The sequence below is a fragment of the Lucilia cuprina genome, chromosome 5 (genome assembly GCF_022045245.1).
Source record: "Lucilia cuprina isolate Lc7/37 chromosome 5, ASM2204524v1, whole genome shotgun sequence".
In the NCBI taxonomy this organism is placed as follows: Eukaryota; Metazoa; Arthropoda; class Insecta; order Diptera; family Calliphoridae; genus Lucilia; species Lucilia cuprina.
In genome coordinates this window covers 66,255,286-66,273,457 of record NC_060953.1, presented here as the reverse complement: position 1 = coordinate 66,273,457, position 18,172 = coordinate 66,255,286, and the positions used below count along the sequence as shown (strand labels likewise).

General features: G+C 34.3%; 4 protein-coding genes across 4 annotated transcripts; 1 reads left to right on the top strand and 3 right to left on the bottom strand.

The window, feature by feature from the left end:
• Positions 1 to 3,632: 3,632 nt before the first annotated feature.
• LOC111676818 (CCAAT/enhancer-binding protein zeta) lies at positions 3,633 to 7,134 on the bottom strand. The gene is made up of 6 exons (XM_023437803.2): positions 6,738 to 7,134; positions 6,563 to 6,677; positions 6,136 to 6,489; positions 4,871 to 6,076; positions 4,001 to 4,813; positions 3,633 to 3,932 (listed from the first exon to the last, which is right to left on the bottom strand). Exons 1-6 carry the CDS (start codon positions 7,023 to 7,025, stop codon positions 3,712 to 3,714), a joined length of 2,997 nt encoding a protein of 998 aa, XP_023293571.2. The 5' UTR covers positions 7,026 to 7,134; the 3' UTR covers positions 3,633 to 3,711.
• A 458-nt stretch (positions 7,135 to 7,592) lies between these two features.
• On the top strand, positions 7,593 to 8,814 carry LOC111676823 (protein big brother). The gene is made up of 2 exons (XM_023437809.2): positions 7,593 to 7,713; positions 7,873 to 8,814. Exon 2 carries the CDS (start codon positions 7,965 to 7,967, stop codon positions 8,604 to 8,606), a length of 642 nt encoding a protein of 213 aa, XP_023293577.1. The 5' UTR covers positions 7,593 to 7,713; positions 7,873 to 7,964; the 3' UTR covers positions 8,607 to 8,814.
• A 313-nt stretch (positions 8,815 to 9,127) lies between these two features.
• Positions 9,128 to 13,247, bottom strand: LOC111676850 (coatomer subunit alpha). The gene is made up of 2 exons (XM_023437841.2): positions 12,125 to 13,247; positions 9,128 to 12,063 (listed from the first exon to the last, which is right to left on the bottom strand). Exons 1-2 carry the CDS (start codon positions 13,068 to 13,070, stop codon positions 9,311 to 9,313), a joined length of 3,699 nt encoding a protein of 1,232 aa, XP_023293609.2. The 5' UTR covers positions 13,071 to 13,247; the 3' UTR covers positions 9,128 to 9,310.
• Positions 13,248 to 14,437: 1,190 nt separating this feature from the next.
• On the bottom strand, positions 14,438 to 17,367 carry LOC111676839 (E3 ubiquitin-protein ligase RFWD3). Its single transcript, XM_023437826.2, has 3 exons — positions 16,742 to 17,367; positions 16,460 to 16,606; positions 14,438 to 16,391 (listed from the first exon to the last, which is right to left on the bottom strand). The coding sequence occupies exons 1-3, from the start codon at positions 17,091 to 17,093 to the stop codon at positions 14,731 to 14,733; spliced, it is 2,160 nt and encodes a 719-aa protein (XP_023293594.2). The 5' UTR covers positions 17,094 to 17,367; the 3' UTR covers positions 14,438 to 14,730.
• Between the last annotated feature and the right edge of the window lie 805 nt (positions 17,368 to 18,172).

Here is an 18,172-nt window from a genome sequence, read left to right as displayed (position 1 = left end):
TATAGTCAAGACTATAGATTAGTCTATAGTCAAGACTATAAATTAGTCTATAGTCAAGACTATAGATTAATCTATAGTCAAGACTATAGATTAAACTATAGTCAAGACTATAGATTAGTCTATAGTCAAGACTATAGATTAGTCTATAGTCAAGACTATAGATCAGTCTATAGTCAAGACTACAGATCAGTCTTTAGTGAAGACTATAGATCTATAGTCAAGGCTATAGATCTATAGTCAAGGCTATAGATCAGTCTATAGTCAAGACTATAGATCACTCTTTAGTCAAGACTATAGATCAGTCTTTAGTCAAGACTATAGATCAGTCTATAGTCAAGACTATAGATCAGTCTATAGTTAATTCTATAAATTAGTCTATAGATCAAGCTATATTCAAGACTATACAACAGTCTATAGTCCAAACCATACATAACTCTATAGCTGACTGTAGATCACTTTATAGTCAAAAATATAGATCACTCTATAGTCAGTTTATAGTTAAAACTATAGATCTCTATATAAATCAGACTATACTCCAGATCACTCTATATTCAAGACTAGATTAGTCTGCAGTAACAAAAAAAGATCAATCTGTAGATCAGCCAGTAGTTAATACTATAGCAGTCAATAGTCATGACTAGAGATCAGTCTATATTCATGACTATTGATCAGTCTGTAGTCAAGACTATAGGGCAGCCTGTAGTCCATACTACATATTGGTCTAAAGTGAATAATAAAGATCATTATGCATTCAAACTCATAGATTACTTTACAAAAGAATCTATAGATCAGTCTATATTTAAAACTACAGATCATATTTAGTTACGATTTTTCTGATAGAGAACAATGCTAAATATTCTTTCAAAATGTTGAAAATTTTAAAGAAAAATTGAAAAGATTTTCTTCGGTAGACAATCCTATCATAATATAAATTTATGTTCGGCCATCATCTGCATACTTAAACGACAACAACAAAAAGAAAATTTAGGAAATTATACAACAACAAAATAGGAGTACTTTTTTAAATTAATTTTATTAAAATATAAACTATAACAATATTTAACCTTTGGAAAGCATTTATTTATTTATACATATTAAATGTAGTTAAAACCAAAATTTAAAACACACAAACTCTTGAGACTGTTATTAAAAAAAAACAAAAATCAATAAAGAAAAAACGAAATAAATATAAAAATATATTAAATAATTTTTTTTTTAATCTTGCTAACTATTAAATATTAGATTTTTTAACTAAAGTCTAACAACATTAAAACAAAATAAAAATTATATACTCGAAATTTGAAAAAAAAACTATGCACCAGTGACCAAAGTTTTATTATTGTATATAAAATATAAATGGGCACAAGAGGGTTATAAATCTATTTTAAACTCGTATAAATTACCCAGCCTTAAATTTATTTATTAATTATTTTTTTCCTTAAATATTTATTATAAAAAAAGAAACGTTTATAATGTATACAAAAAAAGTTTTGCATAAAAAAAGATATTTGTATGTAGATGTTAAAAAAAATTAAAATATTAATTCAAATTAAAATGCTTGAAAAACGACTAGATTTTGCCATAAAATATGAAACTGCTAATTACGCTAAAATAATTTACATTCTAACAGCAAATACAAACATATTTAATTTATTGTTTGACTAACAGAAAGACAGACAGACAGACAAACAAACAAACATTCTTCTTCTTTACAATGATTACAGTTCGAAAAAAAGAAACAAAATAAATTATAAATAAAATAATAAAGAAATCAAAAGATATAATATCGATGTAATTTTATACATATGTACATGTATACATTTACACATACATATGTACATATTCTTATATATACATATATATTGAAAATCCAAAATTTAATAATAAATAATAAAATCTTAAATAAAACTTTAAAAAACTATTAATTTTTTAAATTGAGTTTAAATTTGAAGAAGTGTCACCATAATCTATTTATTAATCTGTTTTTTTTTTTTTTTTTTTTTTTTGAAACGCCGAATTTTTATTCAAAATCTCGTTTTTCATGAAAATTTGGCAAACATATTAAGGTTTTAAATGAGCAATGTCCCATTAAGATCTCCTTAGACTCCGCCCATACATTCCTTTAAGTAATTGCTACCAAATGTTGTCCATAAAGGCCACGTACGGGAATGAATGGGTACAGTGTAAAGATTCTGACTAGGATCGTACTAGACCATTGCTCAGTAAGTATCTTTCTTGTCAGTAAGTGGACAATAATTTACCGGATTATAGCAGGGTATGCGAAGATGCGAAGGAACTAGACAATTGTACACTTTATTTGCCATTGTCCTAGAATACAAAATATACGAACTGGGGAATTAATCCTCGCTAACTATTAGGCTTTTTAAGGGAAATTAGTAATTTCTTCAACTGGATTTTATAGAGAGACTCACAATTCTTTCTTAAGGAAATCAATTCGGGCAAACCTAAAGGTTGTTTTCATTCCGCTCTGTCCATAATATTATGTTATTTTTTCTGGTGTTAGTTTCTCTATCTTTGGGTCAACACACTCTACGAAAGGAATCACCTTCTGGTCTACTAATGGTGCATAACCCATTTTAGTCAAACCTCAGTAACATTTAACTGATCTAGTTTAAAAACTTAACAGAAACAAACTCTAGACAACAGAGCAAAATGAGGACGCCCTAATTCACTTTAAGCGATAATAGCAATGACACACGACCATCTTTTTTCATCCAAAGCTAAATTACGAATGACACACATCGTTAAACTTTCTTGAAAACAATTATTTCACTTGAAATAGGATTTAAATAGATTAGGGAATTATCTTTACCTATTCTTACTCTAACCTATACCTTCCAAACTAATAAATTTACTAACCAAATTTTGTGGGCATAAAATCAGACTGACACAATACGAAAACAATTTGAATTTTCTTACAAAAAATGCTTTAACAGATGCCGGGCATCCGGAAATATGATTTTAAATAATTTATTATTAGAAATTACAAACAGTATTTAAGTAAGGAACGCAATTAAAACTTACCCCGTAAAGATTGTATTTTTTTGCAGGTTGTAAGTACATAATTAAAAGTTGCAAGCTCCACATATATAATTTTAGAATTCTACACATTTTCTGTAAATTTCTACAAAGTTTTTATTATTCACATTTCACTTAACTTCTTTTGTATTTATTAATATCATATTATTAATATTAATTTAACTTTTTAACACATTTTAAACAAAACTTTTTTAACAAATGAAAGTACAATGCAAATTAATCCTTTTACGCGCTTAAATTTACAAAAACAAAAATGTATGTCAATTTGACAAATACACACAAAAACATGCATGCATGCAAAAATATAAACTGCCGTTGCCCAATAAATCAGCGATTATGTCGCCAACCACAAAGCGATTATTAGTTTTCAATACAAATGACATGCGTTGCCATCAGGTGGTTGTAGTTGTAATTGTAATTTTATTTCAAAGTTTTGCTATTGACCATTGTTTACGTTTTTTTATTAAGCGAATTTAATGTTAATTCAAATGAAGAATTGTCACAAAGTTTAAAACAAAAGTTATTCCATTGTAAGCAGCAGAGTTCAAGAAATATCAAACAAAAAGTTTTACAAAATTTTATATAGATTTTTATTTTTTTTTAAATAAACAATAACTATTTGTAAGTAAAATATTAAATTATTAATTAATATTAATGTTTACGTTTTTTGGAAAACATTTTACCGCCACTTGGTTTTGATTTAATTTTATACGATTTATTATTCGAACGTCTTTGTTCTTCCCATTTCAACTGTTTTTCGGAGGATTTATCTGTGTTGAAAACAGCATTCAAGGTACCTTGGCCCTTAGTTTTACCAGTTTCTTCTAACAATTCAGCAAAATCATCAGCGGCGGCAAAGAGTGAACTCATGTCTAAAAAATAGTAATAAAAATAATTATTTAACATTAACATGAAATTAAATTAATTATAAATAAATTACCATCGCTATGTTTTAACTTTTTAGCAAAGTTACGTTCATTCATATCTGTCAATGCGTCCTTCTTGGATTTTTTATGTTTTGGTTCACCTTCCTCATCGTCATCATCATCTTCGTCTAAATCACTATCACTGCTATGTTCTTCTTCATCGTCAAAATCTTCATCCATAGATATAGAAGCATCATCATCGTCTTCATCATCCTCCTCAGCATTTGCATTGAAATCAATAGAACCCTCTTCATCATCTGATAAATCACTTCCTTTATCGTCATCATCCTCATCATCGTCACCCCAATCAGCATCAATATCTTCCATATTATCCTCTTCGTCATCAGCAACCTTTTTCTTGGCTTTCCCTTTACTTTTCTTAGGCTCACCACCCAGTACACCCTCAAACTCTTTGAGAAAGTCTAATTCTTCTTCATCCGGCTCATGTTTGTCCTCTTTTTTAGATTTCTTACCAAAGAAGCCATCTAAATATTGCTCAAATTCATCATCATCCACATCTCCAGCTTTCAAATCACCCTCAGTATCTTCTTCATCTTCATCAGCCGAAGTTTTTGCCACAACCGATTGCTTGCGTTTTTGTTCCAAATAATTAAATATAAACATTTCCTCTTCACTGCAATTGTTGCGTGTTAAAGACTTTACTGGCATGCCACGAGGACCATATGAAACATAATGCTTGTGACCTATTGTAGTGACATTTGATTTTTCTTGATCCAATTTTTTGGGATTTTTGAAAGAAAATCTTTCTAGGAAATGGGGCAGACCAAAATCACGCAATGGATCACCATAGTAATCAATACGTTTATCTGGAAAAAATAATTATAAAAAAATTGCAACAATGTTATTAGTATTGATTAACTTACTATTTAAGATGCTTTCGGCAAAAACTTGAACTGTAGGATGGAAATGTTCCCTCAGCAATATTAGCTCGTTTCGTAGAGAGTATTCGGCGCCCGCAAATGCTGGTACTCTATGATATGGATCATATTTACTGGGATTCAACTCACGCACCTTTCCTTCACTCTCACATGCTGCTACTTTGGAATGATGCCATGACGATTCAACATTACTTGTATCCGTCTTCTTTTCTTCAATTTTTTCTTCACTAGCGTCTTTAACATCATCGTATTTTTCTTCACCATCACTATCAAACTTTGCCAATTCCTCATCAGTCACTGATACTTTTATGGAAGTAGAACCGTTACTAGATTTGCTATCCTGTTCAAGGCACAGTTCTTTGCGACTACGCAATAATTTGTGTATAACTATTAAACAACCTGCAGCTACATTTGAGGGCATGCATAAGGCCAACTGCAGCAAACGTTTAATAAATGCTTGAGCTCTAGGTATATTTGCATCGATAAAAATGGCTCTGTGAACAATGTGCAACAGTTGAGCAGCACTTTTAACACCAATCGAAATTAGATTCATGTCAAGCATCTTTATGTATAAAGCGTTATAGAACCGATCACTTTTCTCAGTCTTGACGGTAACCAATTGTAGTAATAAACCAAGCGTTTGTATGGATACACGAATATCCGCCAAATGTACCAAACGATATATGGTATCTTGCATTTCTTTGCTTAACAAATCTGTGCTGCCAGCAGCAGGCTTAGCTTCTAAGATGGCTTTCTGTAAACAGCGTAAGATGGCCTGCATGGTGCGATTATTGATGGCACCTTTTTGCACCAAAACCTTGAAAAGGGAAAAACAAATGTGTACTAATTTTGTACAGACTTCCGGGCGTCCTGCAGGTGCTATGCTAGCCAAATAGCAAAGAGCAAAATGTTGTGCACGCTCCGAGATATTATTACGAAAGAGTAACTTTTCAGTTTCATTAACTATAACACCACACATATTGGGATGTCTGTGAGCCACATCGGTCAAATGATGCAAAGCTTTTGAGGCAATTTTAGCCACTGGATCACCCAATTTATTGATCAGCATGGTCAACAACATCTGTTCTTTTTCGGGAGCAAATGATAACAACTGTGATGCTGTTAGTATAGAGACTGTTTTATTGTTTTCCTGTCCCGTCTGGATGCCTTGTTGAATATTTTTTAAAAATTCTACAAAACACAAATGCATAATTAATTAAACAATCAATTGGAAACATAATTCCACATACCAAAATACTGATCTTTTAGCTCATTTTCAAAATGCCAATAAGCATAGATTTTTCTCTGCTGTTCTTTAGTGAGGTTTGTATCCTTACGTACTAATTTCCAATCAGCACCACGCATATGAAGAGAATAAAGTTTACGATGAGGAGGCAGCAATACCTCTTTCCACAAGTCTGTAACTATGGCTATAACTTCAGCACTAGATTTATTTGATATCTTAGTGAAACCGATAAGAGTTGAAAGTGAATCAAGATTAGCTAGTGGATTACTGGTCACTAATAAGGCTCCAGCATTAGCACGATCCTTTGCTGTACCCTTGTGCAGGGCAGTTTGAAGCCATCTAGCATCGGAGGGATTATCTTTAATAAATAAAACACACAATTGTTTAACATCTGTACATATTTGCAAATAAATTAGGCTAAAGCTGCATACTTTTTAAAAATATAACCTTTTCCTGTTCATAAGAAGAGCGGCAAATATTGTGTAGTTCCATTTGTTCACTGTCTTTCATATCTAAAATTTCCTCGCTGGCAGGAAATTGGGGAAACTATAAAGACACAACTTGAATAACAAAACCATTGCTGTGGCCACAGAAAAACAAACTCACCACATAATACCACTTTTTCTGTGTCTCTGAAGCTTTTTCAATATTATCAAATTGTTGTTTTGTTTTTTTCTTTTCCCGCTTAGCGAAATAGTCCTCCTCATCTTCTTCAGCATTTTGTGGCTCATCTTCAGTTTTGATATCGTCTACATTTTCATCATGTTCTTTTTTCTCGGACGACTTTTGTTTTTTATTTTTTGATTTTTGTTTTGCTTCACTGATGACTTCGCCATCATCATCAAACACAATTTTTTTAGGTTTTGCATTTAATTCGATTTTATGAACTGCCATTATTTAAAAAACACTATCAAATTTAATTTAAAAACAATTTATATTTTATTTTGTTTTAAAATTAAACTATCTTGCACGTGTAGTAGAAGTTTGTATAAAGAAAAACATACACACATGTTTTTGACAGTTAAAACGAGGCGGAATGAAACATCACACAACAATCATTGTAGCAATTAACCCTACAAGAGCAGTGACAGTCATTTGAAAAACTTATAGAAACATTTGGGTACATGGATATTTCATCTTCCATACACTTATGATATCTTTTGACTTTAAAATGTATATTTAAGTTCCTCATTCTTTTGTTTATTAATTAAGGATAATGGAAAGGTTAGTTAGTCAATCTTGATCCATCAAGACGAATGGATGAAGACCAATGTTTGCGAATATTAAATATTCAAATATTCTTTTATGATAATTTTTTTCTGTGGCCATATTTTTTTTGTTTTTACTTCTAATTATAAATAAGTTGTTAAACATTACAATATTTACTATTATTATTGATATTTTTGTATTAATATTTACATATTTACAAAATATTACCATACATGAAATAAATAAATATCTGACATCGCCTGTCAAGACATTTTTATGTCTCTATAACAGAAAAATGTTATATACAAATAAATCAAGCCTATTGGCATCACTACGAAAAACAAAATAATCCAGGAAAGAAAACCGCAAAAATGTAAGTATAACACAATTGTATTGAAAATTTTTAAATACTATAGACTAGAGAAACTCAACTGCTTGTTGGAGACATTAATTTTTTGAAAAATAACACAAATAAACAGTTAATTTAGCAACAAATCTAAAGCAAACAAAAAACACATTTCTTTTCATACAGTGTAAAGAAAAAAATCATCAAAAATTGCTGCTCAACACAAGTGGGACTACTCCCAAACAAGTCTTTGCTGTTTCTTCGAAAACCAAAACACCATGAACGAGGCTGCCTTAGCTGGAATGATACCGTACGATACAATTGGTCTATATGAACAACCGAAACCACGTTTCATATTTAAAATGCCGCGTGTGGTTCCCGATCAAAAGTCGAAATTCGAAAGTGATGAACTTTTTCGTCGTTTGAGCAGGGAGAGTGAGATACGTTATACGGGTTATCGTGAAAGAGCTTTGGAGGAACGACAAATACGTTTTCAAAATGGCTGCCGGGAAGGTCACACTGAAATTTCATTTGTGGCATCGGGCACAAATTTACAATTGGTCTTTAATGCGACGCAGAATCCCTATATACACGACAAGGAGTGTGAGTTTGAAAAGGAGCCGGGAAAGGTGCATATTAAATCATATTTCATTATGAATGGCGTATGTGTGCGTTTCCGCGGTTGGCTAGATCTGGAGAGGTTAGATGGTGTCGGTTGCTTGGAGTATGACGAACGCAGGGCTATGCACGAAGATGCTATACTAAGAGATCAGATAGATCGTTATAACCAAAGATTGCGAGAATTTGAGGATTCTAAAAGAGCTTATCGCGAAAATCGTCCAGAAGACATGGACGCCGTACGACGGGGTGTAGCCTCCGGTGGTATTGGAGTTGGTGCAGCAAATATATGGCGACGTTAGAGAAAATAGTTTTAAACCTATAATAAAATTTCATTTTATAGGTATCATCATTACAACCAAAAAATATCTTATTCTTTTCATCACTGCTCATTTATATATAATAAGAGATAATTCGTATTAAATTTTAAGAAAAATTATAATAATTGCATTCATTATTATATAGACGTACTTTCAAACGATAGAAATAAAATAAAACTCAGAAAAACCAGTTGCTTTTGATTTCTTTTTTTTAGAGTATGACTCACCCTCCGTCGATTTTTTAAAAACCACATCTTGGAAATAAATTCGTTGAAATTTATTTTTGGGTCAAGTTCACGGTATGTCTGAAATCTGTTAATCTAGAAATATTTTTCTTTTCAAACTTTAGCTAAAAACTCCAAAATTTATTCCAATAGAAATTTCTGTATAATTGGATTAAAATTGTTGCAAATTATTAATAATTGGATAAAAATTGTATTAATTGTCGTAACATCTTTATTTGGGATTTTTATAGATTGTTTCAAAATTAAACAAAAAATAAATACTGATTATTTAATTATTATATAGTAATTTATTATATTTTTAAGAAAAAAATATGCATTAGACACTTTATTATAGTGTGGAATCGTTTAATAGTCGATCATTGCAACAATGTTACTCGAAAAAAATGTATAAAATAATTATTGTTTAAAACATGAATAAAAATTAATGTTTTTTATAATAATCTAACGAAATTGAAGATTTGATATTCTTAGACCAATGCAATCCTTGCCAATTTGGCTCACTTCACAGACGGTGCAAATCTGGTTCTTATATTGAGGATCGTAAGAGGCTCCACAGAAAGGACAGTTCACTTCGGGTTTACCACGATACAAGGGTTTAAAGCTGATACCACATATGCTGAATGGATTAAATTCTTCATACTGCAGATGATGTTCATCGACAGGATTGACTTCACAAGCCTGTAAAATCTTACGGACTTGTTGAGCTACCTCGGGACGTGGTCCTAATTCTAATAGACGTCTGGCAAATGAAGCAGCTGTCTTGTAGTTTCTCAATTTGAAGAACATATTGAGGGCTGTGCGTAGGGTAAGGATTTGATGTACAGGCTGTAGTTTGCAATGTGTAAAGTAGGCAGCCATTTCACATAATCTCTTCTGTTCTTCCAATGTTGATTTGGGTAGACCTTTACGTACAGTTTCCATTTTAAGACCCAAAATGTACTCGGCACATATTTTAAGCAATTGTTGAGCCTCAGCTATATCCTGTTTGGTTTCAACCACCAAGAAGGGAATGCTTATTAATATCGAATGGAATTTTTCGACTGCCTCTGAGAATTTTCCACCAGTGGTCAACTGATAACCAGCCTGAAGTCTTTGCACCAAATCATTTAATTTTATACCCAATGCAGGGCGTTGTTGTTTGGCATTAGTCTCGGCATAGTTGCGTAAAGGATAAGCTGTCAATGGCTGTAAATTGGGCATGGCGGTAAAACTGGTTTTAGAGCAACTGTAGTTTTGCATAAAGAGCGTTTTGAAAGGCTTAAAGTTTACTATGCCCAGTTGTTCGTTAAGTAAACGGAATGCAGTTTCAAATGATCCGGCCTTTATGTGATCCAAAACTAAAGGCGAGTGGTTTGCCCAGTGTTGGGGTGGTGATTGTCCCCTGTTGGGAGCAGCATAATAGCCACTATCAAGAGCAGAGGCTTTAATTTTTGAAGCCAACTCTTCTGGCACTACCAAATCATCATCGCCTACATCCCAGCCAGCGCCTTCTTCACCAACGCCTTCACCACCATCTTCCGTATTTAGAGCATCTTGCATCTCATCATCGCCATCGTCGTCCAGACCCAAGTCAGCATCAGCACCCCAACCATCGCCAGCAGAAACATCCAGGGCTGCATCAGCGTTAACATTGAGAGCTTGTCTGGCGGTGGCACTAGTACCTGCACGGGTCAACATGGCACCTTCAAAGAAGCCCTTGGATACACTAAGCAAAGGCCAGTTGGTTTCAACCTGTTGTATTGGTACGGGTGGCTTCAACAAAGTAGCATTTGGGTTTACTTCGGGCAAAGTATTGCCCTCCTGAGCAATAACTTCCCCTAAGGCAGCTGCCTGCTCATCCAGACCATGTGTAGCTGCAGTTAAGTATGCCAATGACATCTGGCCGCAATTCTTCAAAACATTAACACGTTCTTTGACATCACCCAAAAGAAGAGCTCCTTGATACTGAGCCGATACATCCTTTCTAATCTCTGCAATCTTATTCATTTTACGAAGTTTCTCCAAGTTACCAGTAATGAGATAAAGGAAACTTAATTTGTCAAAGTTCTTGGTACGTTGATAACACATCTCTACAATTTGATGATTGCCCTGCAAAAGTGCAGCCTGACCGAGTCTGTCCCAACATTCCTTGTCATCGAGAGCTTTAGCGGCCTCTAAAGCTATTTCAATATTTCCACATTCGAGAGCTAAACCAAACCGAGTCTTCTCGTCTTTTACGAAATGAAGAGCCACCTCTGGATAGCCCTTTTGTTGCAAATAGGCAATAATACTTTGACCAACCAAACGGGCATTCCTTACCATATGCAATACTTCGTCGTATTTACGGTTAATAAGAGCCAATTTAAATTTATATTCAGTTGGGTCGATATGCAACACACGAGTGCGACACTCACGATCCAAACAAAATACTTGGTTGGCTTTGACACGAGTCAAATATATGGGCAGGTCAAGAGTGCGAATGATGCCATGATCACCATTTGTCAATGCGTATTTAATGTGGTTGCTGGTGGTGTAAATAAATACGCCCGAATCATCCCAAGCGCCAGATTTGACACGGCAGTTCTCCTGTATCGTACACAAATACTGCAAACGTCTATCGCAAATAGTAACCGAATGTTTGCACAACAGAGCTACCAATGACATATCAGGAGACCAGACAACATAACGACATTTAGCCAACTTAATACTGCCCACAGATACCAAACGTTGAACTTCATAAAGCGTTACATATTCTGGATCGCGGATCAGCAACATTCCAGTACCAGCATAGAAGATCTCTTCACAGAAAGTTGGTATCTTTTTGGTGACCTCATTTTTAAAGTTCTTAATAACAAGTTGTTGATTACGATCGAGAACAGCAAAACGATTGCGGGCGACCCATATGGCTGTTATACCCGACGAACGTTTACTGTCATTTTCACTTTGAGATTCAGCATCTTTGGGAATTTGACACAAATCATAAGTGCTATTTTCCAAGTTGTTGGTGCGTGTACAGACGAGGACAGCATTCAAAGCAGGGTTATAAGACATGCTGTGCACTGGTGATTTGCCGCCACCGCGCAATTGCATAACCACGGTATCCTTGGTGGTGGTAAAGTCCAATTTGCGTAGAAAACGTTCTTTTACATAATAAAGAATGTTGCCGTGTACGGCATATGCAGGACGTTCACGTTCCAACTTGAACACAACCATACCTGAAATAAATTAAGTCAGCTTTAGTTCTTTAAGATTTTAATGTTAAAATGAATAACTAACCTCCATCATGACCAGCAGCAAACAAATTCAATGTTGGATGTGCGGTTAAAACCCAAAAACGCTCTCCATCACGACGGAATGTGTACAAACACTGGCGTTTTGTCATGTCCCAAACACGGATGCTACGATCTTCACCATTGGAAATTATAAGATCTTGACGTGGATGGAATAGAACGCATGAAACATTATTGTAATGACCACGGCATGTATCGACCTCCCAGGCTTTATATTCATTCATGCGCCATAGCTTGACCAAACGATCATCGGCGCCCGAAACAATGAGTGGTAATGTTGGATGGAAACTGGCCCAGTTTACACCACGATCGTGACCCTCCAACACATGCTTAACGACAGCATCTGCCTGTCCAAATAGATCCGCTGTACCTGGGTGACCCTTAAGGTGATCATCCAAACCTCCAGGACCGGGAGCCACATTTTTCTTACGAAGACCAGATATATCCCAAACACGTACTGTTTGATCTAATGAAGCCGAAACAATTTGATCTTCTGTAGGGTGGAATTGAGCACACATGACGTAGTGATTGTGACCTGTCAGCACACAAATACAGTTACGCGATTGCCAATTCCAAATACGTATGGTCTGATCGTCGGAAGCACTAAGGATCCAAGGATATTCATGATGGAATGCTACCGTACGCACATAATCCAAATGAGCCAGCAACGTAAAGATGCAACGACGCTGCTTATAATTCCACACTTTGATTTTGTAATCATCACCACCGGAAACAAACAATGGCATTTGCTGATGGAATGCTACGCCACGTACTGGGCCATCGTGTTCGTCAAACTTCTCCAGCAGAGTATGCATGCGATAATCCCACAATTGAATTACACCACTATGTAAACTTACTAGAATCCATGGTCGTTTAGGATGAAAAGATAAGCCCTTTACACGGGCCGATTTCGACTCAAAGTTAGTCAACATTTTTCAAGTAATTTATCTATTAACTTTTGCACAAATGTAAAGTTCTTAATTTATTTTACAACTTTTCCTGTTCTTAAAAAGCGACGTGAACAAATTTTCTTTTTTCTTTAATTTTTTCTTAAATTGTTCACACAAGAATATTCCACGTCATTTCATTTAATTCACAATTATTACAATGATGCCACCCAACGTAGTTGCCATATTTGAAAATTTATCGGCATTTTAACATTTGATAATTATGAAGATGTAAACAAAAGGCGTTTTTATACGTACTTTAATTTACTATAGTTGTGAAGGTATTATTCGTTACATCCAACAAATTGGCTTCAATAAAAAACAAGTAGGAAAGTATAGTCGGGCATGGCCGACCATATAATACCCTAATTTTTTTTTATAAAGAATCTTTTATGTTGAATATTACCATAATTCCAAAATATTTAAGCAAATATTAAGCAAAAATGTCTAAATGAGTCTTTATAAAGGTCATATATGGGCCGATCCTCGGTAAATTTGGGAAAAGGATATATTTTTAAATAACAGTTAATTTTGTTGAGTTTCATTGCGATACAAATGGTTACAAGTCAATTTTAGACGTTTGACATTTTTTGAAGGGGGATTTGTATGGGGGCTAGGGTCAAATAAGGGCCGATCCTTACGAAAATCTGCAGTGTTATTTATACTTATATAAGACTTATTTGTGCCAATTTTTAGAGAGATAAAATAATATTTGACGTAATTATGGCATAAATCAAATCGGGAGGTACGGTTGTATGGGGGCTAGGTGAAATAATGGACCGATTTCAACCATTTTCAACATGCTTGGTCCAAATTTCATCAAATTATCTTGAAAATTGCGGCCTGTACCTTGCGCACAAGGTTTACATGGACAGCCAGCCAGACGGACGGACGGACATGTCTCAAAAAATGATTCTGAATCGATCGGTATACTTTAAGGGGGGTATTGGACCAATATTTTTGTATGTTACAAACATCAGCACAAACTTATAATACCCTCCCCACTATAGTGGTGTAGGGTATAACGATACATGTCTTTATGTATTTGCAATAAATGGAACGAATTAAAGTATATAAATAAGTTAAGATTACCCTAATATAGCTTCGAAAAGCATGATGAAAAAGTCGACTACTTTGCTTCTTATAATAAGTCGACTTTATGACTTCTCATATGTTAATGATTTTTATACCCTTCACTTCATTGGAAGTATGTTAATTTGTCATTTCGTTTATAGTTTTTTTCGGATTTGAAAATCATGACAATAATTGATCCGAATCTCGATATTAATGGAATTAGCATTTAAAATCTCGTTATGAATTCATAGAATAAAAAACATAATACTAAATAAAAATAATTTTTACACACCATATATATTAAGGAAATATGAGATTTCTTACATTTTTGATCTAAAATTTTGTATATAAAATGTATGTAAAGGGAAATACTGATTAGATTTTAAATGTCATATCGATGTAGCAGCAACAAAATATATTTAAATCGAACCCGATATGTATATCTTACATTCACAAATTAGTTTTAATAAAAAAATACCTATATATTTATCATTTTGTTTAAATTTAAACACTTACATATATTAATAAAAAAACAAATAGTAGTAATTAATAGTATTAAGTAATGGTAGAGTTAGGTAGAGTTCAATTTGTATAGTCTGCATTTGGTTTCGGTTAAGGCGGCCAAATAGGTAAAATCTTTTGTGTATATGGGGCAAGTATCATAAATTATATCTTGTGCTGGCAATGACTGTATGCACTGCTCACGATTAGCATCATATAATGATAATAATTTAGAATCTTGTATATACGACGCTACTAGTGTATTTGAATCCACGATAATTTGAGAACACCGAGCCATCACAGGACTGTTGGTGGAGGCGAAGAATGTAATTTGTATTTCATACACTGGAATGCTATTGATTTTATTAAGTTTTCCTAGTATATAACGCGCGCGAGGGTAACGGGCACAACTTCTTGTTTGTACCAGTAGACTAAATTGGGCGGCATCAAAGTCCATTGAAATAAAACGTCCTTCTATAGCTAGTCTCGTAGAGCGTGTTACACCACCCGTATGTTCATAAAACCACAAAGATGTAAGTTTGCACACCAGAAATCCACCACATGGAAATAGTTGACTGGCTGGTACTGAAGCTACTTGTATCACGGGGCTAAAATCTCCTTCGGGTTGATGTTCACTCAAAATTGTATCTGGCAAACGTGTGTCATACACATAAATGCTGCCTTGCTGAGAGCCAAGGTAGAGGAAGTGCTCACTATCTCTACGCCCTAGAGAACATGACCATAATGGTTTCTCCGCCGGCTTAAATGTTGCCGCCACTGAAAGAGTACGCAAATCAAATAGTTTTACCTTTGACTCCATGCTTGCGGCTGCTAGTAACTGCTGGTCATCGGATAGACTTATATCTCTCACTAGCTTAAGGGAAGTATGTAGAAAATTAGTTGGTTTAAATGAAATTGTGTCGACAAATCTTAGACCATAGCCGGGAAATAGATTTTGTATGCTCTTTTGAGAAACAATTAAAGCGGTGTGTTCCTTGGCATAAGTCAAAACACGGCAACCGGGTTCTCTTGATATCTCAATATTACGTTCCATAAATAATTTATACATTAACGAAGCTTTTCGAGCTACAATTTTTGGAAAGTTAGAGGCGGTGCCCCCACCATTTCTAAGCAAAACATTGAGGGAATCATTGTCTGATTCTAATGCCTTTAGTTTTTGCGTTACCTGAGCGTAGGACATTTTTAATGTTGCCAATTCCAATGTTAAACTTTGTGCTTTACTTTGTACTTCAGTCAGCTGTTCACGCATACGATGCTCTTCACTGCGGTCTATGGCTCTTAAACGTTTTGCATATAAATAACGTATGTCTTTGGCATGTGCCTTTGTTTTACATTGCGGACAAACCTTTTGTCCCGACTGACGAGAACTCTCCTGCAGCCAACGACGTATGCAGGAATCACCAAACAAATGACCACACTTAAGCGATGCCAGCCGATGTTCCCCCGACATTTCCCAATTATCCAAACAAATGGGACAGGTTAAGCCATCGTCTTCATCATCCAAATCATTTTCGTTTCTGGCTTTTACTTTGGGAGTGCAACTAATGGCACTCGCCTCTAATGATAAACGTTTTCGCTTTTTAGGTGGTGAAGGAGAGTCTAAATTGATTATTTCATTATTTGTATTTATATTTACGTTGGCAATTGGTTGTATTTCAAGAGAATTAGAAACAACATCAGCTACTGAGTGGGGATTTTCTTCTGTGGAGGCTACATTGTTAATACACAAATTATATAAATATGTTATTGCATATAAATTATGTACTTTTCTATTTTACCTGCTTCGGATTGCACAGACCTCGATGACATAGAATCACTTGTTTGATCTGAGAAATTAGTTTGTTCCGACGAACTAGTCTGTTCGGAATGTGTTTGATCGGTGGTTATGGTTGTCACCGTGCTAATGGAATCTTCTGATCTATTATCTAATAAAAATAAAAAACATTTAATCTACCAATTTAAAAAGGGTTTAAGTTTCGATTAAAATAGATGGTCTATGTCTTTAGTAGCGATATTTGCAAATGGCAGATATTCCCTACCCATGTCTTACAAGCATTTACCTGTCTCAAAAGTTATGGTAGATGAGTTGGAATTCATGATTTCATTGGCAGGATCAGTATTTTCGTCATCCCTACCACCATCATCATCGTCGTCGTCATAGAATATATCATTATCACTTTCCATTGTACCTCCAGAGGCATTTATAGTCATATTACTTCCGCTTACGCTAGCGCCTGTAAAAACACTTATATAATTATGATCCGAGTTACCCGACGTCGATTGTCCAGAATCACTGCTCCAATTGCGTATTATCCGTAAAATTGTTCGGGGACGTATATCACTACTATCATTATCACTTCTTAGCCGACTCGCAGCATAATCATGGTCATTTTCTGTTTCTTCCGTTGACATGTTTGTTATAGAAGTTTTTCTTTAATGCTTAATCACTTGTTTAAGTAAAAAACAAAATTCTGTAAACAAAATTTCGTATTTTATACAAATAAAATAAACATTTTCTAGACATTTGATTTGACTCTGTTGTATTATTTTGAGAAACAAGAGGCACTAGTGCTGTATTATTAACTGCTTGATTACTGATTACTAAATTCTATTGGTACCAATTACTTTCATGTTCCAAGAGTTAAAATGGTGAAATACAATTCATTATTTTCAAAACTATAACGAAAATACTTATAATTCTTAAATTTAAACATTTGTATATAAATTTATGATCTAAAAATCTATAATAATATTTTTTATATAATATTCTTCAAATTTGGCACCAACATCTTTTTGTCTTTATACTCTCCCCCTATAGTGATGTAGTGTAGTGTTATGCGTTTGTGATGATGTTTGTAACACTCAAAAAAATTGGTCGTACAGCCACCTTAAAGTATAACGATATGCTTAGAATCACTTTCTGAGTAGATTTAGCTATATCCGTCCATGTCCATGTAAAGCTTGTGCGCACGCTACAGGTCGCATCGATCCATTATCTCGCCTAGCCTACGTCCAACGAATCTTACGAATAGGGCTTTTGGGCTCATAACTATGAAAAATGTTCTATAGAAATATACGTAAAATCCTATACCAAAATTTACCGTTCCCACGACAATTGGATCTTCGCTCCGGAACGACCCGAGTCATACTCGGCCAAAGATTGTCAACCCAGCGACAGCTGTATCAACCGAAAGTTTTTTCCCCAGGAAAGAACTATCGGCCACAGTCGAGCTGTTACAACAACAACCAAAATTTACAAGAATAGGATCTATTTATCTCTACACATTTGAACCCTCATGTAGAAAATCTCCTTCTTGTAATTAGGGTATCATATGGTCGGCCCTGCCCGGCTATACTTTCCTACTTGTTTTAATATATATACATCATTACAACCCGGTATATAAAAAAGTAAATACAAGACAAAGTTATGTTAAGTACATCCAGCTCTGTCACCATTTAGGGATTACCATTATATACGCTGAAAATGTTGT

Excerpts from the sequence above, each read along its gene's own strand:
- LOC111676818 (XM_023437803.2), bottom strand. The coding sequence starts at position 7,025 with ATGGCAGTTCATAAAATCGAATTAAATGCAAAACCTAAAAAAATTGTG. Across the intron at positions 6,077-6,135 it reads GCTAAAAGATCAGTATTTTG|AATTTTTAAAAAATATTCAA; the intron begins GTATGTGGAATT and ends TGTGTTTTGTAG. Across the intron at positions 4,814-4,870 it reads TGCCGAAAGCATCTTAAATA|ATAAACGTATTGATTACTAT; the intron begins GTAAGTTAATCA and ends TATTTTTTCCAG.
- LOC111676839 (XM_023437826.2), bottom strand. The coding sequence starts at position 17,093 with ATGTCAACGGAAGAAACAGAAAATGACCATGATTATGCTGCGAGTCGG. Across the intron at positions 16,607-16,741 it reads TACCATAACTTTTGAGACAG|ATAATAGATCAGAAGATTCC; the intron begins GTAAATGCTTGT and ends TATTTTTATTAG. Across the intron at positions 16,392-16,459 it reads GTCTGTGCAATCCGAAGCAG|CCTCCACAGAAGAAAATCCC; the intron begins GTAAAATAGAAA and ends TTAACAATGTAG.
- LOC111676850 (XM_023437841.2), bottom strand. The coding sequence starts at position 13,070 with ATGTTGACTAACTTTGAGTCGAAATCGGCCCGTGTAAAGGGCTTATCT. Across the intron at positions 12,064-12,124 it reads TGCTGCTGGTCATGATGGAG|GTATGGTTGTGTTCAAGTTG; the intron begins GTTAGTTATTCA and ends AATTTATTTCAG.
- LOC111676823 (XM_023437809.2), top strand. The coding sequence starts at position 7,965 with ATGAACGAGGCTGCCTTAGCTGGAATGATACCGTACGATACAATTGGT.